Source organism: Aethina tumida, chromosome 3, assembly GCF_024364675.1.
Source record: "Aethina tumida isolate Nest 87 chromosome 3, icAetTumi1.1, whole genome shotgun sequence".
In the NCBI taxonomy this organism is placed as follows: domain Eukaryota; kingdom Metazoa; phylum Arthropoda; class Insecta; order Coleoptera; family Nitidulidae; genus Aethina; species Aethina tumida.
Genome location: NC_065437.1, coordinates 10216940 through 10243563, shown reverse-complemented (window position 1 = coordinate 10243563; position 26624 = coordinate 10216940). Strand labels below are relative to the sequence as shown.

Sequence of the window (26624 nt, the reverse complement as noted above, 5' to 3'; positions counted from 1 at the left end):
TTGTCCAATTGGTTACACGAATAAAATTAATAAAAAATATTCACGTTTTAAAATTATTTCACTAAATAAAGATTTTCTTGACAAATGCTTAATTTAATTTCATATTTAATTTTTGTCCATAACATAAAATTGACTTCAAACATACTTTTTTTAATGTATCAACTAATATTAATTAGTATTTTAAAAATTCAATATGTAAATGTCTTAAATTTTAAACAAAATTAAAGAATATTATTATATAAAATAAAACTGTCTTCACAATTACATCAGCTTGAAAGTATAAAAGAAACGAAATAAGTGCCCGGAAAAAGTATATAAAATTAAACAAAACTGTAACAAACAAAATTCCTATTATTCAGACAATTAATTTTATACACTTTTTTATTATAAAACTTCATATATATATAATTTAATAAAAGTCTTGGTGAGAACATGAGTCGTTAAAATAGTAGTTTGTTGTTGGGTACTGTGCAATTTTTTACAATTATCCAGAAATGCTTTGTACGAATAGGTCGTTAACCGTGAGTAGTTCTGTTGTTGACCTGTTGCATTCTTAAGAATGTTAAAAATTTCAACGCTCAGCTAGACAATATCAATACTGGTTTCCAAGAGATTTACAGATGCAGCGTCTGAACATATGGCGACATCTTTTATTCAACCGGGGAAAGTCCGGAGATTATGGAGGGAAAATCAAACCATACTTGGTTATTAAACTGTGTTCATCAACTTTTAATCTACTTATATGAAGAAATTTTCATTTGTCTTGATAAAAATGTACGTTTAAATATCCATATTATTGTCAGTTATTCCGTATGTTTGATTATATGGATAATAATGGCAATATAATTGTTTACTACTTCGATTTAGTTAGGAATTTATTAATATTAGAAAAAAATTCAAGGATCAAAAGTAGAGCAATTATAAAATGAAATAACCATGTGTATATTTAGCCTTTTTTATTTAGTATCTAGTAGCATATCCATTATTTTAAATAACTTCAAAACATCTTCATCTCTTTCATTGATTTCAGTAGCTTTTTGATTTTGACCTTCTTCGTAGAGTTCATTCATTGACAGACAGTCTTTTTGCATGAATTCTCAGAATTTCATCCCAAAGGTTTTCAACTGGATTGAGGTCTGGGTTTTGTGTTGGCCAAACCACATTACATGTGCTACTTGATGAACCCTTCTTTAACCAACTTAGACGTGTGTTCTCATGTTATCTTCAGCAAATGAAAGCATATATTCTCATACAATGTCACAACAAATGAAACGATCCATTATAACCAGGAGGCCCTTGCCAAACCCTGAAAAACATCCCCAAACCGTAACTCCTCGTCCAACATACTTCACACTAGGTCTACTCTACTTGGGATTATAATCTTTCACTAATTGATATTTTCACCCATAAAATGCCAGCAGACTTGAATAATTGGAACCGACTTTTATTGGAAAACAAAAATGTTTTCCATTGCTCATATGTCCAGCTCACATATTCTCCTTTAAAAAGTAGTTTCACTTCTTTATTGTTTTGGAGAAATGAATAGCTTCTTTGCTGATTTCCTACCATAGAGACCAGCTTCTTTTATTCTTCGTATTATGGCATTTATCGACACACTGACTTCATTTATTTCTTGATTTATGTAACATCAAGCATTTTTATTTGTCTACCACTTTTGAAAACATATTCCCGTGCATTTCTTCTATCAAAATTGGAAATCGTCCTCGAAATGATCGATATGTTTAAATATAAATCGACTCTAATTTTACTTTATTTTTGACCATTCCAGAACTTATCTACAATTTATTGTTTAATTTATATAAATAAATGAACACCTCTAGGTATTTTTGGCTTTAAGGAACGATGTAGGACATAAATAAATTATAAAATCTACTGTATGTATATGTGTGTATATGTAAGGAGGATGGAGGCTGTTCGTAGAGCAAAGGAGGACCGACAGACTGGCTAAAAAAATGTAGGGGTTAATTTTGTTAATTACTTGTTTAAAGTTCTGTTGTTGATAAAATTTTGTTTATTCGAAACACATAGAAACTTAAAATAAAATATAATAATATCAAGGAATTGTCTTTTTTAATTAAATCCAGACAAAAATAAATAATAAATTAAATTATCTTGGTTAGAAATAATAAGACTGACGAAACTTTTCATATTTCATTATGGTTTTCCAAATAGCTTTCACGAAAATAGACTGGAAGTATATTAAAACATTAACTGCTTTTAGTGGTTTTTAATCCACCATAAACATTAATTTTAAAATAAATACGAGGATGTTGTACTTGAGAAAATAAACAAATTGTACTGGATTATGAGTCACAAGTCCTTTGATGAGTCAGAAAACCAAATAGCTGAGCAAATAATTAATTTTTAATAAACACAGAGCAATTGAACGTCCAATAATTAGCAGTTTCGAAACGGGAAACTAGGATTAGTTCCACAAAAGTATGTTATGATGAATGCCCACTTAAATTTACGACCCGAAATCTGGAGCGAACCCATTAAAAAACAATGTTTATCATTTTATTGCGATATTCGAAAATGGCTATTTGTCCGTTCGAGTTCGCCGTGTGTTTTCTTAAAATATCTTGGCAACACGTCGCTTATTGTGTGTATTTTTGCGTTTGAGTAATTTATGAAAAAGTCCCGATTGATGTGGGAGCGTTCCGCGATCTCTTCCATCGTCGTAAAAATAAAAGTAAGTCCGTCCGGTTAGGCGGTAGGTTAGGTCTAGGCCGTCGCGACGCTTTCAGTGGACGGACGAGGTGCAACTCGAGCATTTCGGACAGTGATTGATTGGCTGGAAAGACATGTGCGCATATTTCCATTCAACTGGACACAGCATTGTTCCCGAACACCCAATTGACTCCCATCCAACAATTATGCACTCTATTTACTATTGTTTTACTGTCAACTGCACGTAAGTTTCACTTTTGTTTTTATCAATCGTATTAGTTATTCGATGATAAATACATTTTTTGTATTATTGGATATTTTAAAAACTATTTATAACTATTTTTATATATAATTCTTGATTTCGCGCGAGACAAATTTAAAATTTTCCCTTTTTAACAATATTGAAGACCTATATTCAGGGTTTAGTAATATTTAATTGTTCAGTATCTGTCGAATTGTTTTATTTTTAGTAATTCCATTTTATAATTCAGTGTAAAAAACCACATGTAGTAGGAAACGTTATTGCTTGTTTTTTCTATTTATTAATAGCTTGTATTGTGATTTCGTTTTTAACTGTGATTCGATAAAAAATAAATAAACTGTGAAATACATTTAAATTATAAATAAAAATTATTTATAGGATTAGATTACTTTAATTAAAATAATAAACTATTTTAAATTATATACAAAATTAAATTTTAAATTCAAGTACTTTTAAAAACATTACATTAAATGTCTTTTTATTAAGTAATTAATTGGAAATATATTTAATATTACTTATTTAATTAAAAAATAAATCTATTAAAAATAGTTTTTCAGTAATGTTTGATTAAATAATGTAAACAAGTTTTGGATGCAACCAATTAACAAATTCAATTCAATTATTTATTTAAGTATTAAATTCTTTTGATTTGTATAAATTAATGAAAATAAATGTTCCTGACACATTAAAATTTCGAAATTACAAACATTTTAAGTTGTTAATTAATAAAATATTTCAATATTCATTTTCAATGAAACACTCCGTATATTTATGGATTTTTAAATTCTACTTGAAATTGAAAATAAATATATATGATATAACCATTTTATTTGCAATTACATGTAAAATTTAAAAATCAAAAAATATACAGACTGTTCAACTCATCATGTATGTGCATAATTAAATTGAATACTAAAAATTCTTTCGATAAAATGAAAATGAAGAGATTTTTAATTTATTAAATAAAAAATAGTTTAACTTGTTTTAACTTTAAATATGTTATATATTTAAAAATAAATCTAACATATTCTAAATATTTTTTCTATAATTTTAGACTAAATAGTTTCTGATGAAATCAATCAACAAATTCAAATCAGTTATTTATTTAAGAATTAACTTCTTTTGATTTGTATAAATTAATGAAAATAAACGTTACCGCCACATTAAAATCTTGAGGTTATTATTATTTACAAACATTTTAATTTTGTCAATAAATAAAATAAATTTCTTTTCAATTTTTTGTTAGTTTCAGTTTATGTTCAGTTTAATTGTATACGATAAGAACATTGTTGTTAGTTTGACAATTCATATAAATAAGGAAAACAATTATATATACAAGATGATTCATCAAAATTGTGCAGTAGATGTTTATGAAGGACAGAAAAAAGTATTGAATTGAAAATTTTTATAAAAATTATAACTGACTTCACTACTTTTCTAGTTTTTTTAACAAAATTTTATTTTAGGGTTTAGTGATATCAATATCGTTATTTTTAATGAAACACCCAGTATATTTTGGATTTTTAAATTTTCCATGTAATTGGAAATAAATAAAGAAATATACAGAGTGTTCAACTCACCATGTATGTGTTACCAAAATTAAATTGAATATTAAAAATTCTTTCGATAGGTATAAATAAGTATTCTCTATATATAAAATGAATATAAAGAGATATTTTTAATTTATTAAATTTTCAATGTAACACCCATTATATTTTTGGATTTTTAAATTCCATATGTAATTGGAAATAAATATATATAAATTACTATATATGATATAGCCATTTTATTTGCAATTACACGTAGAATTTAAAAATAAAAAAAATCTACAGAGAGTTCAACTCACCACGTATGTGTCAGAATAATTAAATTGAATATTAAAAATCCTTTCGGTATGTATAAGTATTCTCTATACATAAAATTAATATAAAAAGTGATTTTTAATTTATTAAATTAAAAATAGTTTTACTTGATATAAAATATGTTATATATTTAAAAACAAATTTAAATTAGTTATTTATTTAAGTATTAAATTCTTTTGATTTGTATAAATTAATGAAAATAAATATTACTGTTACATTAAAATGTTGAGATTAATTATTATTTACAAACATTTTATTTTTGTCAATAGATAAAATAATTTTTTTAGTTTTAATTCATGTTCAGCTTGACAATTCATATAAGGAAAAAAAATTATATATACTGGATGATTCATCAAAGTTGTGCGTTAGAAGTTTATAAAGGACAGAAAAAAAGTATTGATTTAAAATTTTTATAAAAATAACAACTAACTACTTTTCTAGTTTTTTTAACAAAATTTTATTTTCGGGTTCCATGGAAATGATATCAACTTCGTTATTTCCAGTGAAACACTCAGTATATTTTTGCATCTAATTGGAACTAAACTGTGTCTATCATGTCCTATATTTAAATCTAATAGTTTTTGTGTTATTACTTTTGTTCCAAAAATTTAAATGTATCTAAAGCAACTAAATTTGATTCCGTAAAGTTAATTTTTTGTGTATACGTTGACTAAGGACTATCTTAGAAGGAATCATTATTAGTAGTCCGAAATTTTATACAGAGTGTTCGCTATTTACGTTATTTAATTTTGTGCATCCTAAAATACTTTATTATTTTTAAAAGAATGTCATGTTTTAACATAGTTAAATTTAATATTAAAAATATACGAGAAATTAATATTAATGAAGACTTTTTATTTATTCAATTAAAAAATAGTAAAGTTTTAAAATTAAATCTATTATAAATACTCTTTTAATCATTTTATATTAAATAAGTTAAATAAATTTTTGATGAAATCTATCAACAAATTCAATTCAGCTTTTTATTTAAGTATTAAATTTATTTTGATTTGTATAAATTGAATATTAGAATCTACAGATTTTTTCAATATATAAAATATCCATATGTAGTTTGATGTTTTTAATAAGCAAAAAATTTTGTTTTTCATGATTTTTAATTTATTTTAACACTCTACAGTGTGCCTCATTTTTAAAGAAATTTGATATATATCTATTTCAGGGGAGTGCTTAATTCAGTGGTGTAGTTAGATTTTCTATAAAAAATTTGCTAGTATGATTTCCAAAGGTTTTGGTTTTGTACTAAAAAACTTGACATTTTGCCTCTAAGTACATATTTTCTATCCCGCCTTGAAATAGACCAAAAGTATAGAAAATAAATAATTTATCATTTTGGAACTTAATTAGGGATTATGAAGAAAATTATACTATAAATGATCTTCCGAATAACGATATTTGATTTATGGGGTCAATTTTGTGAATTGCAAGAAATGAATCGGTCTAAAAATAAATGTGTAAGACTGAATAAACACACGCCACAATTGATAACTATAAATCTTGTTTTATGGTAAGCAGCCTTTCCATTTAAAATAAACACAACGAACAATAAACCTTATATTTGTGAATTGCGACAATTTTATCCTGTCAAATATAACATTTTATAACGACATGTGTTTTAAATATACCAGTACGTCCTATTTTTGTAATTCGTAATTTATGACCCATGGCAGTATATAATTTTCAAATTTCACAAAACTCTCATTGAATAACTGCTCCCCTGTTATAACAAAAACTAGATTGAGGTGGAAGTTAAAAATAAACTATTGCGGAACCGACCTGCGAGTTTTTAACTGCACAATCGTATAATTATAAAACGGCCAGGCATTTTTAAAAACACAATCGTTCTGTCAACTTCAACGCGAGACAAATGTTCTTGTTGCGAACGTGTAATTGTGTAAATCCTACAGGTGCTCATGTGTGGAATGAAATGATACGCTCAACAGACAACAACTGTCAACGCGACAAAATCGACGCTTCTGATGTCCTGCCAACAGACATTAGTCATTTTTATTCGGATTTATTGATACTACGTCTATTTTAATTCAACCCACTTTTACGCGTTGTGTGTTCTTCTGTCTTGACATTAATTGACGCACTGAACGATTTAGCTAATTAAGTAAAAAATACGGAGTTGGTCCACATATGTTGCGACATTAAACTAAACAAAACCTTATTACTTAAATATTTACACCACCCGGATTTTAACACCGCAATTATTTCCCCGTAGTTAATTTTTATGACACTGGCAACAAATAATAAAAATAACGGGTCAAGAAAGTATTTTTATCGGAACCGAATTTATAAATATAAAAGGTTTAGTCTTCATTTCTGGGAAAGTGACTGGAAAACGTTTTTAAAAGATCAATCAATACGTTCGGCAGTGATTATTGGTTCAAGTGTTAGTGCGGCCTAAATTTAAAACGATACACAATGATGGTGTCTGTTCGCGAAACAAAACCGTCCCGAATGTTGTTTCGCGTTTCGAAATTCCAATGTTGAAACTGTCACAACGATGTAAAATTCTTAAGGTTCGTTACGAAAACATACACAAAACTTTATATTTATATTTTGAACTAGTCAAGTTTATTATTTTAATTAAAAATAATATTCTGAACTGTCGACAGATGCAGCATCCACTTTACGCAGTAAGAAATGGTCCATTGGGTTATCTGCTGTCCCAAATGGGAAGGATCAAGAGCGAGAGGGTGCACAAGGAGCGCGTAGTGTATAGGACGCAGGCGACGAAGCCGAGGATCACCAGGAAGTCGCATCCCGATACCAGGGTTTCCGGCAGGAAGAGACCGTCCAACGGTGGCGGCGGACACGGTGGCATGGACCTGCTACGCGGCGTCTACACTTTAGCCCAAGTAATTTTATTCTAATTTACATTTGAAATAGCTTATTTTTTTAATTAATATCTGTTTGAATTTATATTGATTGCATAAATATTTGTTTCAGAAATAAATAATTAGTTTTCTGTTAATTTCAAATATGGTGGATGCGCTCACTATATGTTTTTAGTCTATAACTTACTTTAAAAAATATTATTACACGTAATATAAAATTATTAAATTTAAAGGATTTAAATTCCACTATAAATATAAAATCAAAATAATTACTTAAATGTAATTTTACTCACATAAATCAGTTTATAAATAATAAAATATCTGTGACAGATATATCAATTTATATTATATTATATAAAAAGTTTTTTTTTTATTATTTACATACAGGGTGATTTACCTTTGTTATTTAAACAAGATGTATTTGTAGCAATTATAACTTGATTTGAACTACTTTTTTAATTTATTTTGAACAAAATTTCATTTTGGGTTCATTGGAAGTGACATTAACTTTGTTATTTTCAATTTCAATTCAATTCAATTACAAATAAAATGTCTGATACCTAAACTGATTAGTCTTTGAGTTATTATTTTATTTCCAAAAATTTTGACAGATTAATGGTCTAATTATGCATATTAAAACATCAATAACTTTATATGTTTAGCATAATTAAATTGAATATTAAATTAGTTATAGTATATAGTTAGTTATAAATGCTATAAAAATCTGATATCATTTCCTTTCCTTCTCTATAAATTATTGTATATAAAATTATTTTTATTCTATTCAGATATAAAAATAATATTTTACTATATATTATTAATATTTTTTATTTATCAGTGTACTAATTGTTCATTTTTTCTAATTTACCTTTCTGGAAAAACTTTAAATATTTGAATTATTAGAAAAGAAACACTTAAAAATTATATATTTTGATTAATGGTTTAATTAAAATATCCGAAAAAACACTAATTTAACAATGAATCCTATAATGCGCCATTATTAATTTTCTCAAATTGTATACAAGACGTTCGTATTTACGTTTAATTTTGTGCATATTAAAACACCAATAACTTTGTTATTGTATTTTTAGCAAAATTATATATTAATGCCACTTTTGACGAAAAAGGAATTTAAATTTACCTTAAAGTAAATTACAAAAGTAGTTATAGTATAGTTATAAAAGCTATAAAAATCTGAAAGCATTTCTTTTATATAAATATATAAATGTTAAAGGTAAATTTTACAAATTACATACATACATTTACAAGAATGTTATATCTTTTCATCATTAAAAATCAAAATATATTTTGTTTTAAGTTCAATTCGGATATAAAAATAATATTTTACCATTTCTTATTAATATTTTTTATTTGTCAATAGATTAACTGTTTATTTTTTCTAATTTGCTTTTCTCAAAAAACTTAAAATACATCAATTATTTGAAAAGAAATACTAATTTTTAATATGAATATAGATTTTCAGAGAAACATACATTTATTAATTAATTAATTTTCAGCAATAAAATACTTTATTTGATTTTATTCAATTAATCATTTTTCAGACAAACCACGTGACAATCGATTCGGCAATTTTACGTCTTCATAGCAACGCTACTGTAATTCTTCTTGTAACTTTTTCAATTGCGGTAACCACTCGGCAATATGTCGGAAATCCCATCGATTGCATTCACACTAGGTAAGTAAAAAAGTATTAAATAAAAATAAGTATAAGTAAAATTAAATTATTTAGATGCTTGAAAACATCTTAGTAATTAATAAAAATTGTTAAAATATGCAATAATGTATGAATTCTCTTCTGCAAAATATCTTTTATTGCTCCTGAAAATAAAAGACTAAACTCAGACTGACAAGATTTATGCGTACACTAAACGTTCCGAATGTAAACTGGGTTGCCAATACACACAACTGGGAATTACACGAGCCATTGGTTCGCTGTCAGTTTTAATTTTATGCCAAAAATTATCTAAATAAAAAACTGGCGTGCATATTAAATACGTCGGACAACAATTTTATGGTTATTATATAACTGATATTGCGTGAAATTGTGCATGCCACACACACATATTTATTTGTGTATTTGTGGGAAAAATAAATAATAGGGCGAGATTCTCATTTAAGGCCTGGACATACTTTTGGGGGAGAAACAATGACAAGTCTTTTTTATATGAGTAATATTTCCGGAATTGTTTTAGATGAACAATAACAGTATGAGAAAAAATTACTAATAGGACTATTTTTAGAAACAGTTTCTTTTGTATTCACAGAGATTATTAATTTTTTTTATAACTTAGATTTATTATTATTTAACTTTTATTTTAAGTATTCTAATGAAAAAGTTAAATATTTCTTCAAATAATGTTTATAGAAATATTATCTTTAAAAACCAACAAATGTTGTCTGCCATTAGAAAATAAAGTAGTTCGGTTGAAAGGGCCACAAAAGGGTTTATGGATGTGGATTTTCTCAGTAAGAAAGAACCCTTATCGTTATCAATATGTTTTAAAACGTTTATGTTCCCTCAAATTTCACGTCACATTTATACAAGATGGGCAGTAATTTTTTATTTCTCTCGTAATGTTCCTATGTAAGAAAGCAGTTCGTTTTTTGTTATTAAACTTATATTCGTTTTTTACAGAGATATTCCCGAAGACGTATTGAATACATTCTGTTGGATTCACTCAACTTATACAGTTTTGGACGAATTTAAAAAAATTTCTAGTGACAATACTTATCCGGGTGTGGAAAATACTGGGAATCATCCGACGAAGCAAGTCAAATATTACCAGTGGGTGGCTTTCACACTATTTTTTCAGGTAGGTAATATTTTATCCTTCTTTCCCTTACTTAATTACTAAATTGGATGAAATGACTCAGGAGAATTGCAGAATAAAGAATTAATCAATAAAGAATCCGGTTTTCTACAAATACATCATTAATAAATATTAATTTATAATGAAGAATGTTTGTTAAACAATGGATTTTCTTCCCTAGAAAAAATACTTATTATTTAATTAATAGAAGCAAATGCAACAACGTGTATTGAACTTCAGCTGAAAATACCTCGAAAATTATTAATAGTCAATATTTATTTATGCAAAAAGAAAAATATTTATAAACATGACCATGAAACAGATTATTAGACGTTAGGTTTATATATCAATAACAATGATCGATTTGTTTATAATACGTCGCGGCCTTGCCTTACTTTATCTCTACCGGTACCTCAAACTTTCAAATAGATCATTTTCAGAAATCGGTCGCTAGTTCCTAAACTTGCTCTATTTTTAGATTAATTTACTTAATACACACGATTAAATTACAATGTTCAAATTATACAATATATATGAATGTTCAATTTTAAGAGTTTACCTTTGTACCACAATGTTATATCAGATTGTTCCTTTACATACCTGAAAATAAAAAACACAAGCATTAATAATCTATTTATGTAACAAAAACATAAATGTTATACTAGTTTTTATTTATTTATTTTATTAATAGTTAATAATAATTTAAATTATAATATATTAATTATAGAAAATTTTTCAAATGCAAGGTCAAATATTTCATTTCATTTAAAGTCCATAAGTTTTAAGACAAAGTAAAGTTTTAAAAAATAACCTTTTTTATAATATCTATAATAAAATTATGCATAATTATTATGCACCAAAAGGCAATTTTTGATGTATAACATTTTTTAAATTTATTCCAGTGACGTTCGTCTAGGATATCAACTAAATATTTTTAAAGAAAAACGTACCCCATAGATTTTTTTTTGTTATAAAAAATATTTCTATAATGTATTTTCATTACTCAGCAAATTTGATCTCTCAGTTATTTTTTCCACCGATTTACGGTTTTCGCGTATCTTTTTGCTATTTTGAAGACCCTCCTATAAAAAGTGTTTTAAGATTAGATTTAAGACTTTCGTAAACTAAATTTAAAAAATGAAATGAATATGAAAAAAAAATTAAGGGTTTTTATTACCTAAAAATGTTATAATATAAATTTGTAAAATTTTTCATTTCCAGCCATGACTTCTTATAATAATATACAAAAACAAAATGTTTAATTTTCAAATTTCACTTAATCAAACTATGAAGCTATAACATCTTGAATAAGTAGTTAAATTAATGTTGCTATTAAAAAAATAATAAATAAGAATAATAATTAATATAAAATTAACAAATTATATAAATATAAATGAAATGAAAAATATTGTTGTCTAATTAGTTTATGTAATTAATTTTTTTGGCTAATTTTAAAACACTAATACTTTTGTAAACTAAATTTAAAAATCTGATTCATGAAAGAATAATTTTAAAGGATTTTTATTAAGTAAAAATGTTATAATATAAAATTGTAATACTTTTCAATTTTAATCATGACTTCTTATAACAATTGTCAAAAACAAAACATCTTGAATAAATTGTTAAATTAATGTTGTTAAAAAAATTAATAAATAAGAATAATTATAAATATTAAATTAACAAATTATATAAACTATAAATGAAATGAAAAATATTGTTGTGTCTAATTAGTTGGTCTAATTAATTTTTTTGGTTAATTTTAAAACACTTTGAGATTTTCGTAAACTAAATTTAAAAATCTTATTCATGAAAGAAAAATTTTAAAGGATTTTTATTACCTAAAAATGTTATAAAATTGTAACACTTTTCATTTTCAGCTATGACTTCTTATAACAATATCCAGAAACAAAACGTTTAATTTTAAAATTTCAATTAGACAAATTATGTCAAAGCTATAAATAACATCTTGAAAAAATTGTTAAATTAATGTTAATTAATGTATTAAAAAATGAATAAATAATAATAATAATAATATTAATATTAAATAAACAAATTATATAAAATATAAAATAAATGAAAAATATTTTTGTGTTTAATTAGTTTGCCTAATTTTTTTATGCTAATTTTAAATTGATTTAAGAATTTCATAAACAAAATTTAAAAACCTGATACATGAAAGAACAATTTAATTTAATTTTTTATTATAATATAAAATTGTAACATTTTTCAATTTCAGCCATGACTTCTTATAACAATATCCAAAAACAAAAGGTTTAATTTTCAAAATTCAATTAGTCAAAGCTATAACATCTTGAATAAGTTGTTAAATTAATGTGGTTATTAAAAAAATAATAATAAATAAAAGATAGAATTTATAGGAAAATGTAGTAATTTGGTTGTGGTTCAGAACCACAGGTTAATTCGTCGCGTTTAAAAATACATTCGGTTTTGGTGCGGCAACCAGATGATTTCCCGTTCTCACCGACGCCGGGTGAAAATAGAAACCACCGACGCTCTCGGCCGTCCGTGATAGACTTAGCTTCTGTTAAATACTGGGTAATAAGTCTATTTGGTGTCGTTTCGTATTTATATCTGTCCGAAGGGAGATATTCGCGTGGCTCCGCACCACATGGCCGGCCGCACTGTTCGAAAAGTTAGTGTTAAAATAAACGTCTTGACGCTTGGAAGGCGTCTTGTCTTGCTAACGCGGCGGCCAGTGCTGGATATTGGATATTGTGCAGACGCGAGTGTCCGCCGTTCGCACGTGTGTGATGACCGCTTCGGACGCCGATCCACCCCCGACACCAAAACATGACCTGATAACGATCAATCCCTCAGCGATGATTAACACGAAATTATGACCGCCTAATCGAACGACCGAACTCGAACACGATTAATCGAACTGTAAGATGTTGGATATTTTCCGCGGTTTGAAAACTCTGATCAGAGTAAGTCACATACACATCGACTCGCCGGTATTCCGTTTGCACTACTCGATCACCGTCCTAATCCTGATCGCGTTCAGTCTGATCGTGACCACTAGGCAATATGTCGGCAATCCCATCGACTGCATACACACGAAGGATATACCGGAGGATGTTCTTAACACCTACTGCTGGATCCATTCCACCTTCACGCTGACGCCGACCAACTCCATACAGGCGCATCCCGCCTTGGGTTATCCGGGCGTGCACACCACCACCAACGAAAAGGGCAAGAAGCTCTATAAGTATTATCAGTGGGTGTGTTTTTGTCTATTTTTTCAGGTAAGACAATTCCGGAATTCCGAAAGTTAAAATTAACAAATGCAATTTGACAGTTTCTTGAGCTCATTGTCGGATGAGAATCAATCAATTGTTAATAAAAACTACTTCCCGGTCCTTAACATTCAATATTTTTTATCTTATTTCTTATATTGTTTTTATAAAAATAGCAATTTATATTAACATATTAATAATAATTTTAATATTATTATTATTATTATTATAAAAAATTAAATAATAATATACATGCATTATTTTTAATATTGGTATAATATTACAAAATTTTATAATTTTTTAAAAAAGTCAATTACATAATATTTTTTGCTTCACTTTTAAAAAACTAATATTTTTTTCTAAATTTTCAGTTTTGAAGCTTAAACTTTGAGTTAGAAAATTCATATATTTTGCGTTTTATTTCATGATTATAATTACACTTTAAATTTGTATGTTTATTAAGATAATTGCTATTATTCTATAGTTTAACTTAAAGATAAGATTATTTTCTGCAATGTAACAACTTGAAACAAGCTCAGGAAAATGAATAATAATAAAAAAATACAAAGGAAAGAAAAATTTACAATATTCTAAATACAATAACAAATAGCAGCTAACATTAACAAGATTCACAACTTGTGTTTACAATAATAATTTATGCAGTTTCAGATTTTTTAGGTTAAACTTTTGAGATAAAAAACTGAATATTCATATTTTGTCAACAAACATTTCTTATTTCACATTTTATACTATTGATATGATCACATTATACATTTGTATGTTTATTAACATAATTATTGTGAACAAAATTGTGATTAAATTGTAGTGTAACAACTTGAAACGGTCTCAGGAAAATGAATATCGATAAAAAAATACCAGTACATTTTGATGGATATTTTTTCCAATATTTTATGATATTATTTTAATAAAAACATTTATTTTTATCTCTTTAGGGTTTTAAAATTAAATTAAAACCTTGGAATTTACATATTTTTATATTATTATTATTTTCTATTAATTAATTTTAGAGTTTGTCAAACTTATTTTTGATAATTTTATTTATACTTAATTTTGATCTAAAATTTTATAATAAATGTTAAAAAACACTGATTTCGGAATATTTCAAATAATGGATTTCTGTTTTTTATTTTAATTTTGGCAATTGTGTCATTTTCGAATTACAGATGTACCAAAATAAATTTAGTATCAAAATAACTATAATAATTTTTTATTACTTCCTCCTCCGAAAATATTATTTTCATATTATTATTTGAACTATTGTAGATTAATAAAAAAATAAAATAATTATAAATTTTTTATGGTTATTAATAATTAAAAAAAAAGTTTTAAGAATTTTTACAATTTTTGATTTCATTATTTAATTAAATTAAATAAAATTGCATCAACAACAGAATTTTTCACACCTGTGATAAAACCACCATCTAACCATCTAATTCTTTGAAAAATTAATAAAATAAGATTGATTCAAATTAATTTTCATTTTTAAATATATTTAACTATTTCAAAGAATTAACCATTTTTAATAATTTGTTCAAATGCATCATAAATGGTTTTATTAGTTTGAAATTTTTTAAAATAATTGCATTATTTTATTTCTTATATATATTTAACATAAATAAAAAAGTGGAAAATTTTTCAATCAAGATTTAAAACAGATCCAAAATAATTTGGATTTTTGAATTTTTATAGTTTTATACACAAATAAATATATATTTTTAAATTTAACCATTAAATCAGTGTACCAAAATAAATTTTATTATTAAAATATTCCTTAAAATAATAAATATTACTTTTAAAAGTGTGTCTATTTAATATTACTTTAAAATGCGATTATTTAATGCTTGTTACATTTTCCAAGTAATACCAAACAATAATTTCAAATCATAAATTTTAAGTGGACCACCACTACAAAGAATTTTTAAGTAAAAATCACTCTTAATGGTAATCCTTGAATTTGGAAAATGTAACACTAATTAAGCCAAATTGCCAGTAGATTTTTATAACGAGACAAAAATAAAACCGTGACCACTTCTAAAGAACCGACAATGTTTGATTATTGGCAATAAAGTCGCGAATATTTCCTGTTTCGTTCAGTTCGTTTCAGTCCATTTGACAAGATGTTGGACGTGTTCAGTTGTCTAAAGGCACTCGTCAAAAGACGGACTGTTTACATCGACGGGCCAGTTTTCAAATTACATTATTCGGCCACTGTCGCTGTTTTAACGGCTTTCAGTATGATCGTTACGATGAGGCAATACGTCGGTAATCCGATTGATTGTGTGCACACTAGCGACATTCCGGGGGATGTTCTGAGCACCTTTTGTTGGATACACTCGACTTTTACCGTGATTTATCCGAACAACCGTAGGTTACCTTATTATGGGGTGCAAACAAGTTACAACCCTAAAGACAGGAAAATGTACAAGTATTATCAATGGGTTTGCTTCTGTTTGTTTTTTCAAGTAAGTCCAAAAAACTACATGATTGAAGTTAAGTTGTAAAAATGGTGGAGGGGCAAGTTTTAATTTATTGTAATAAGAAATATTACTGAAAGATTATATTCATATATATTAAAAAATCAATCGAGGACAATTGGTACTATTTTTAAATAAGTTTAAACATTCCAGTGTTGAAACTAATCTGTGTGTTTATAAAACGTCGAGGTGTAGTAAATCCAATTTTCGAGAGCCATTTAGTTCGTGTTTATGCGCTCGTTGTTTAATTAACGTAATTATCATAATCTAAATAGACAAGCGTTAATCAAGAATTTACTTGGTGTTAACAAACATTTAATAACTACAAGTGAAACAAAAAACAGGTAAATTTGGAGGTGAGTAAGTAGGCCTATTTTTAATTAATGACTGCAACATAAAATATGAATTATTTACATGAGTTAACTTGCAAAATTCCTCAACTGAAGCGGAAGTCGTGGGGCGACTTTTTTTTAAACTTAAGTCCGAACCAGCAATTCATTTTAGTGACTTAAAATACACTGCCCTGGTTCTAAAAATAGTCAATTTGTTTTACAAATAAAGCAGTGACGTTCGCAAATACATAAACACAATTATTAATATTTACATTTTTATTCGTTGAAATGATCGTCCATATTAACAGAAATAACGTTTAAAAACGTTCAGTCAGAACTTCTGGTTCGTTCGGAATTCCTTCGCTCGTAAATCTCGTCGAAATAGTGACATAGAAAAGATCGAGGGTGTTATATTTAGGTAATGTTCACTCTCCTGTTTACTTCACTACTTTTAAATAAAAGCGAAAATAGTACCTGAATCATTCGATATACAATACAGAACTGAAATAACCGTTAAACGTTTCAGAACGTTCATCGGCAGATATGTTTGATTAATGGGTTTGTTTAATATTTTTCTTTTTAATTTAGTTGCCTTGATGTCTGTTTTAAGTTTTCCTATAATGTTGTAAACGGCATCGAACGAACTATTTAAATTAAATATCGGAAAATAGAGAAGAAAAGGTCTCATAAAATATTGATGTGTAGCAATTTCGATGAAACGAATTCAATGGGAGGGCGTTGAATTATCATAATAATATAATAACATCCAGATTTGGTACGTACGTGCACTGTTTTAATAAATCCGTCGTATAACATGTCAAAATATATTAGTAATATAATATTCAACGAGTATGATAAAAGCTAATAAAATTTCGTACAAAATCATTTAAGCTGATCAATTCCATCAAAATTGGACTGGTTAAAATTTAATATTATGTACAAACATGTTCTATGAGGAAAAGTTGAATTTTTTAGGGTGTTAGAGTGAAAAGTTTGCTTTTAGAATTTAAAACAGGGAGAATAAAACTTTTTAATTTATGGAAATAATGTCCAGACTACTGAGAAAAAAATTGTTGCAGTTCAAGTGAGAATTTATTCGTTAAAAACATTATTTATTTACGTGTTTACTATTAAAATGTGTTATATAACTAGGCATAATATTTTAAACAAAGTAATTTATGTAAAAAATAAATTAATTAATATATGGAAATTATATCCAGATTACACAAAAAACTTTATTAGAAATGTAGAAGAAACTTACTCGAAGATTAAAAATTTGAGATTTATCATTTTATATTTTTAACAATATTTACAATTAATTAACAAAATTTTAATTTTAGATATATTTGAAAATAATTGTGCATTTCTAATCCTTTCCGTTTTAACGTAAGTAAATAATTGTGAATCTAATTGACTTAATAAAAAATTAGTTCACAGTACTATTGATGGAATTGGGAGGATGCATTTTCTTTAACAACAATATTAATTTATGTTTATTTATTATTAATAATATACAGTGTGGCCCATTTGAAATCAGGGCACCCCCATAAAATTTGTATTTTCTATCCGATTTGGCTAAAAAATTAAATTGAATCAATTCATCAATTAATCTACAGAATAAATTGTCAAAAATAGCACAAATTATCTTAATCAAAAATATTGGAATATTAATTCATAAGTATATAATTCATACTTTTTCTTCAGAATTATGAATATATATATACATATTATGAATATATATATATATATATATATATATATATATATATATATATATATATATATATATATATATATTAATCGAATGATGTAGTTAAATTTTCAATACAAAATTTACTGGTATTCTTCAATTTCCATTTTGCCTATTATAATATCATAATTTCGTACTTACAAATTGAAAAAAAAAGTTTGTTGAAATCGAACAAAAATATATAATAATATATTTTTTATAACAATATATACAAATAAATAAAAAAATATTAATTTTTTTGATATCCGAAATAGTATATCAAATCTTTTAATTTTTAAAAAATAATAATTAATAAAATTAACTTCTTAATTTTGAAAAATTATGTCCAGAATACTGTTATTCTTTTACAACAATGTATGGTAAATGTAAGTTTATTTTGTATAAATATGAATCATATAATAAGTTAAATAATAATATATTAACATATTTTTTTAACTTAATATATTTTTAAATTTTAGATATAATGAATATTTTTGTTATTTCAAAAAACAAGATTTAAAATTTGATGACTATAAAATATTTATTTTTTTTTTTATTTTATTTTAGGATTAAAAAATATATTTTTGAGATATTCGACACTTTAAAATTTTAAATCTCTTTGGTTTTAAAGAGTATTAATTGTGTGATTAATAAAACTTTTTAATTTTTGGAAATTATGTTCAGAATATCGACAATAACTACAATTGAAAAGAGAAATTATTCTTTTATAACATTATTAATTTGTGTGCGTTTATTATTATTTTTTACATAGAAAATTTTGAATTATACAATTAATTAAAATATAAAATAAATAATATATTAAATTATGAGATATCCTACATTTTTGTTTGTTTTTAAGTATAACAATTGTATAATTATAATAATTTTATTATTATAAATTAATTATAATAAATTTATGATTATAATTAAATTAATTTCAATTTTTTAATACAATTTAACGATTTTGAAGCTTTTCATGTCATTATAAACGTGTATTAAATTAATTTTTATGTCAAAACATTATAACAATATTTAATTATTATGTATACATTTTTATAACCTTATAACTAAATTTAAATTTCACTTTCTAAAACATTTTTTTTTATTAAACAAAGTACTAAAGTAATTTTATTGATAAAATATTGAATACAAAGTAGTGAACATTTAAACAAGAATTATTTCGTTATTGAGAGATCAGCAACCTTTTAAGGATGAGGTGCCAAAAAATCGTTGCATTCTGTATTTGTGCCAGAATCATAAATATTTTTAGAAACTAAGTATAATAATTGAATAAAATGGACCAAGATCAAATAATTAAATAACATACATGAAAATATATTTAGGATGTATTCGAGTAAACATGGTTAAGAAAAAACAATAGCTACAGTATTTATTTAGTAAAATATTTCTACTGAAAATACATTATGAATATTATATTTTATGTTATATCAAAATTACATGAATATTTTATGTTTATATAATGGAAATATTTCATCGATTATAATGATTTCCATGTCAAAAACCAACAACTCATAAGCGAATAAAAAATAATTTATCACCAACGGTTTCCAAAAACAAATTAACAGACAATAAATAACAGTCCTTATCAAAATTCATAAATTAACCAGATCCTAAAAACAAAAGTTGAAAAAAAACAGCTGTCGCTTGTGGCTCAAGTCAGGAAAAACAAACAGTGATATTTGTATCGTCGCATCTTACCGTCTAGTTAATACGAGAAGAACTGTCGGTTTCCACTTAATAAACATTATTATAATTACAACAGGTATCGCCCCAATTGAAATCATTTTACGAGCCTCGAACAGATTAAATGCTGCTGCCCGAAATAAACCCGGGATAAAAAATCTGTCGATCTCGAAAGCTGAAAGCAATAGAATCTATTTTAATTGATTACAGACAAAATAGTTTTGTGTGCGGGCTTTCATCTGTAATCTTCGGAGAATCGCACAAAGCGTGTGCATGTACTAAAAATAATATGCATTTACCCCGTGGCAAATATCCAGTAATATTCTTGGAGCAACGACCGTTTTCACTGGCTTGTTACACGTTTCACCATTTCTGTTCGTTTACTGCTCATTTTTTTCTAGCCCAAATCTAAATTATTAGTCACACGTGTGCGATATTAGAAAATTTCACCGTTTTATTGGTACACCATGATGGTTTAAATGCATTTATTTAATGGCGAAGCAAATGCATTTCCGTAATAACTGTCTCAAATAACAGCCCAAACCGATATGCGTAAATTTAAATTTTGGCTAATTGGTTCGGAAGGTCGACACATCTAAACATTATGCCATAAATTTCTGGTGCGTTAAAACACGATCAACGATCCCCATTCCATTGATTAAATATATGAAAAATAAATCGCTTCCTAGATACGCGGCGTTAAACATTTGGCAACCGTTCAAATAGCCAAATTTTAGATAAATTGAGAAATATATCCGACTGACATACATGAGTGTCATTTTATTGCAAAACTTCAACAAGTCATCTGACGCAAGAGATTGCATTCATGTTGCTCGGTACAGAATGTTTCCTTTATTTTTAGACTTCTAAATACACGATTATCTAATTAGATTAATTGCAGCTTCAAATAATTTTTGCTCTGGTTATTTTAAATAGCCAATAACTTAAATAACATGTCTGAGAAATGCTAGGACTATTTTTTTTTCTGGCACATCCTGTACCAACACATAATTCTAATAAAAAACAGTCATATCCTTATTTTTATCGACAAAACGTATTTTTTGAGGTGACTCAAAACGGCTGACAGACCGATGCTAAAATTGTATAGGAAAAATGAATAATCGTAAACCGGAAATTCTACATAAAATACGTGTTTCATGGGGAGTGTAAACGTAAAAAGTTATGAGAGGTCGTTAAAAACAATGTGGGTAAATAGTGATTTTTATAGATTTTATTTACTCTAATTAGCACAATTTGTACATGTGCAACATTTAAATAATGGAGAAACAATTAGCACACAATAAGTTCACGTTTTAACACGAAATTTTAAGTAACTAAAAACAAAACACACTATTAACATTGGCTATTTTTAAGCATGAAATTTAAATGGATATCTCTTCAGCCTTCAGGCTTTGTATAAGAATACATAATTCAAAGATAACAAATCCAACGATTTATCTGAATCAATTAGTGGCATATGTGCAATTTCCAACTACAAACAAAATGTTTTAACAAAACATAATGTAATGTAATGTAATGTAATGTCTTAATCCACGTGCGCAAATAATTATCTTCATCTGGTGCCAACAAAAGCAATAAGATTTTTCAGTAAATATTTAGATAACAGTGACACCCGGATTTACTATAATTCAGACACTCGAACAAAGTGACAGTTTTCTTATAATTAAATAACAAATCGACCCAATTGTTTATAAAACCGAAAATAAATCATAGAGACAAGCGAAGAAAATATAAAGCTCATGTTTATTATTTTAGGAGTTACGCGCGCCTCCGTTGAGAAATTGAGAAAAATTAGATCGATGGATTTTTAAATATTGTTTAATTTTAGAATTTTCATCGCGAAAACGTTTTCTTACATAAATCTCCCAGTGTAAACCTTTTAAAAATAATTTCACATTTATCAAAAAAAAAAAAAAAAAAAAAAAAAAGAGAAGAATGGAGAATTGAGTTTATACTTAAAGATAGGTTTAAAAGAAATATAATATTAGTCAGCGAAAAGTAGCTTCCGTTTAGTGTGACTGAACTTAAGAGGAAAGTTAAACAAAGAAACTTACATTTAATTGTTATTTGAACAAAATTTTAAATTGTGAAACAAGTAAAAGAAAAGAAGAAAAGAGAATTTATGTAATTTTAAATTAGGTAAATATTATATTTAAATATACGACGTGATTCACTCAATTTATTTAATAGAAGTTTATAAAGGCCGGAAAAGATTTTAATTTGAAATTGTTGTAGCAATTATAACTTAACTTGAGCTACTTTTCTAATTTATTTTGAAGAAAATTTACAATTCCACCAGAAATGACATCAGTTTTATCATTTTTTATGCAACACCCTGTATATTTTTAAATTATCTGTATAATTGCAAACTCTATCATATCCTAAACCTAAACCTTATATTTCTTGAGTTTTAATTTTTGGCATGCACTTTAGACAAGGACCATTATTAGTATTTCCAAATTTTATAGAGGGTGTTCGTTATTTATGTTCAATTTTGGGAATCTTAAAACATCAATATTTCATTCTTTGTAGATTGATAAAAATGGTAGTAGTGTGCAATGGAAGGCATTTAATTTATAAATTTTAATAAATTATATTTTATTTTTGTTTTTATTTTGTTTTTAATTTTTTAATTAAATTAGGGTTAATTTACTTTTTATGTATAGGGAATGTTTATAACAATAGAAAATTTTTTTAATATTCAATTTAATTAGGTTAAAATATATATGGTGCTCAACTGAAAATAACAAAGAAATTGATGTTTCAGGATGCAGAAAATTAAACGTAAATAAGGAATACCCCATATAAAATTTGAAAGTACTAATAAAGACTCTATAGAATGGTTTATAAACATGAATGCCAAAAATGAACTTTCCAGCATCAAAATTGGTGACTTTAAAGACATTTTAATTACACCATCAATTTGTCAAAATTTTTGGAAAGGAATTAACTTAAAAATTATTGAATTAGGTATGCATTAAAAAAACAAAATTAATGAAATTTTGTTAAAAATACAATAAATTAAAAAAGTAATATGATAATAATTGTTAAAAAAAATTCAAACTAACACTTTTTTCCATTATCCATAAATTACTACCCTATATATACTAAAGCAACCAAACTGCTATGAACATTTAAATACATAAATATTTCACAAAAAAAAAAATGATTTTTTAAACAAAAATAAAGAAATTAACGAGATTTCATTGAATGTTTGTTTCACCAGTTGAATAAACTAAATAAAGAAAATATTTTCGAGGTGTTGATGTACAAGTACTAATCAAATAATCATGACTAATTAACTACATATCAAATACATGTGTAAATAATATAAATAATTACAAACTGAACACGGAAGAAAAACCTAAATAAATATAATTCGGTGCAATTATTTATTTACATTCGTATTTTTAAATCCAACTGAAGATCTAAAAACATTTTTAAGCACGGGCAATCTAAAAATAGAATTTTTAAAAATAGTAATCTAATTAAAATTAATGGCAGGTTTAACAGAAACATTATTTATGTTTTAGGCAATACTATTCTACACGCCCAGATGGCTGTGGAAGTCGTGGGAGGGAGGGAAAATCCACGCGTTGATGATGGATTTGGACATCGGCATCTGCTCGGACATCGAGAAGAAGCAGAAGAAGAAGCTGATGATCGACTACCTGTGGGAGAATCTCAGATACCACAATTGGTGGGCGTACAAATATTATATTTGCGAAGTCTTGGCCTTAATCAATGTTGTTGGTAAGGAAGGAAATGGCATCATAATTTCACGACAAGTTCACGACACAAACTAATGAGTACAAAGACATTTTTAATGAGCCTGTCATATTTTCCCGTCACACAAATTAATTTCTCTCTTTTCTCCACGAGGGAACTCGTTTCATAACAGCGCATGGCGCTGGAGTTAAAAATATCCACATCAAAGAAGTCGCGGACGGGTGTAAAAAGTTTTTAAGTAGTTTAACAAGCATCCCCGTAATCTGTTCGTGAAACATTTATTGGTTTGTTAAGTGGCATACTTTCCGAAATAGACTACAGATGTGTCTTGCATGGTTTTATGTCTCCGGAATAACTAATAAAACGTCGATTTCCAGGCCAGATGTTCCTGATGAACCGCTTCTTCGACGGCGCCTTCCTGATGTTCGGCTTCGAGGTGATCGCGTTCATGAACAGCGACGAGGAGAACCGCGAGGATCCGATGATACAGATCTTTCCGCGGATGACCAAGTGCACGTTCCACAAGTACGGCGTGTCCGGCGACTGGGAACGGCACGACTGCCTGTGCATATTGCCGCTGAACGTGGTGAACGAGAAGATTTACGTGTTCCTGTGGTTCTGGTTCATCATACTGGCCGTGCTGACGTTTTTCACGGTGATCTACCGCATCGTGATAATATTCTCGCCGCGGATGAGAGTGTACTTGCTGAGGATGAGGTACAGACTGGTCAGGAAGGATGCGATCGATCTGTTGGTGAGACGGAGCAAGATGGGTGACTGGTTTCTGTTTTACATGTTGGGTGAGAACGTGGACTCCGTCATATTTCGCGATGTGATGCAGGAACTGGCCAATAAATTGAACCGGCACAATTTTCATCACGTGCCCGGTTTCAAAGGTGAAATACAGGAGGCCTAGTTTATGCACGTGCCTTCTTTCTAACCGATTATACTGCCCAAAGACAGGGATGTACGCCAATAATACTCCGTAATTGTATTCTAGTCCGGCGACTCGATACAGAAATTGTTAATATTCAAGCAAAATGCATTCAACCAAATGGACGATAAACAATAGGACAATAATAACAGTTTCTTGTATCCCAACCTACATTTACGTATTTGTAATAACAAAAGACTTGGAAGAGTGTGACTTCATAAAAACGTGTTTAATAAGGTTTTAATTCATAGGCCATTCCAGCGAGATGTTTGAAATAATAATAACTATGAAATTGAGTAAATCCGAACGTTCCATTGTACTTAATTTTATGAAGGTCAGTATTCTTCAATTTATATTTTTTATTTATTGATGTATTTATTATTCGTTTATTTATTATTATTTATTTTTGTAATGAGTACATCCCTTCCTTAGATAAAGTTTTTGTTTATGTTTGTAATATCAATTGTTATAGGTTACTATTGTATCTTTTTGTATTTTATAAAATCTTTAATAAAGGTTTTTTCATATTGTTATTTATTTTGTGAAGTCACCGATAATTTTATTAAATTATTTTATTTTTGCCTAATCACAATAATTTATAATTTATACATATATTCTATTGATGTATTGACAGTTGCCTATATTTAAGTAACTTCTTAAACTAACTTAAATTTTTAATTTTCATCAAATTCATTATTATAATTAACAGCAAAAAATATAATAACTCTCTGCTATAATCATAATCCAAAAAACTCACTATACAGGGTGATTCATTTAACTTATTAAGTAGGAGTTTATGGAGAAGGAAGAGTATTGATTGAAATTTTTATTATTTTTATACCAATTATAACTTGACTTGAATTACGTTTTTTATTGAGTAAAATTTCATTTCCTTTCTCACTGAAAATGAAATTAAAAATAAAATGGCTATACCATATCCTATATTTAAACTTAATAGTTTTTGAGATATTATTTTTTTTTCTGAATAGTTAACATATTTCTTAAGTCAGGTTCTTAAAAGGACCTAGGACAAAAGGATCATTATTAGTATTAACAAATTTTATACAGGATGTTCGTTAATAACGTTTAATTTTGTGCATCTTGAAACACTTTGTTATTTTTAATGAAACACCCTGTGTATTTTTGAATTTTTTAATTCTACATGTAATTTCAAATAAAATGACTACTATGTTCTATACCTAAACTGAATAGTTAATTTTGAAACATTGGTTGATGATCTAACTAAAGTGTCTATGTAATGCAACCAATTTTGATACTTTTTTTAGTAGATTTTTTAGCAAAACTATTATTAGAGCTTGTACAGGGTGTTTTTATGTTTAATGCATCTTAAGTTAATTAGGTGAATCACTTCATATTTTATATCCATTTTAATCGAATAATAAATGTAAAATTCAACCCATCAATATTAGTCTGCTACATTTTTAACTTCGTGTAAGGGAGAACCTTTTGTAAAAGTTTAATGTAAACCCTTCTCATCAATACATTCTCAATTATTCGAACTGTCAAAATATAAAAGGTTCTGAATATTTTATTATTAGGGGTTGAAAATTTATGATGTTCTGTTTTAAGCTAAATACATACTATGATTATTGTATACAACTAATACAAAGAAATACAAGGTTAAGATAATTTCAACTTACTTATTTTTTATTATATTTTATCATATTATAAATTTAATTTTATTTATTTCTAATACTTTCTTAGTTACAAGATTTATATTACTTTTTTTATATTTAAATTAATTTGAATTATTTACAATATTTAAAATTCTAATTTATTATAATTTTAGTTAAGTACTATTTTCTGGAAATTATACAATTTTAAGAAATTTAATAAATTTTGACTTATATTTAGTAATATTTAGAATTTTTCAATTTTCAATATTTTTTCAG

The 26624-nt window shown here is 26.4% G+C and overlaps 1 protein-coding gene across 3 annotated transcripts; it reads left to right on the top strand.

Annotated features, from left to right (window-relative positions):
* Positions 1-2746: 2746 nt before the first annotated feature.
* LOC109599859 (innexin shaking-B) lies at positions 2747-25244 on the top strand. Of its 3 annotated transcripts, none has more exons than XM_049965574.1 (6): positions 2747-2935; positions 7458-7700; positions 9242-9375; positions 10336-10513; positions 23582-23801; positions 24155-25244. In XM_049965574.1, the coding sequence occupies exons 2-6, from the start codon at positions 7458-7460 to the stop codon at positions 24691-24693; spliced, it is 1314 nt and encodes a 437-aa protein (XP_049821531.1). In that variant the 5' UTR covers positions 2747-2935; the 3' UTR covers positions 24694-25244. The 3 variants fall into 3 exon arrangements, with proteins under 3 accessions (XP_049821531.1, XP_049821530.1, XP_019871473.2); XM_049965573.1 differs by lacking the exon at positions 2747-2935 and adding an exon at positions 7311-7361; XM_020015914.2 differs by lacking the exons at positions 2747-2935; positions 7458-7700; positions 9242-9375; positions 10336-10513 and adding an exon at positions 13052-13776.
* The last annotated feature ends 1380 nt before the right edge of the window (positions 25245-26624 follow it).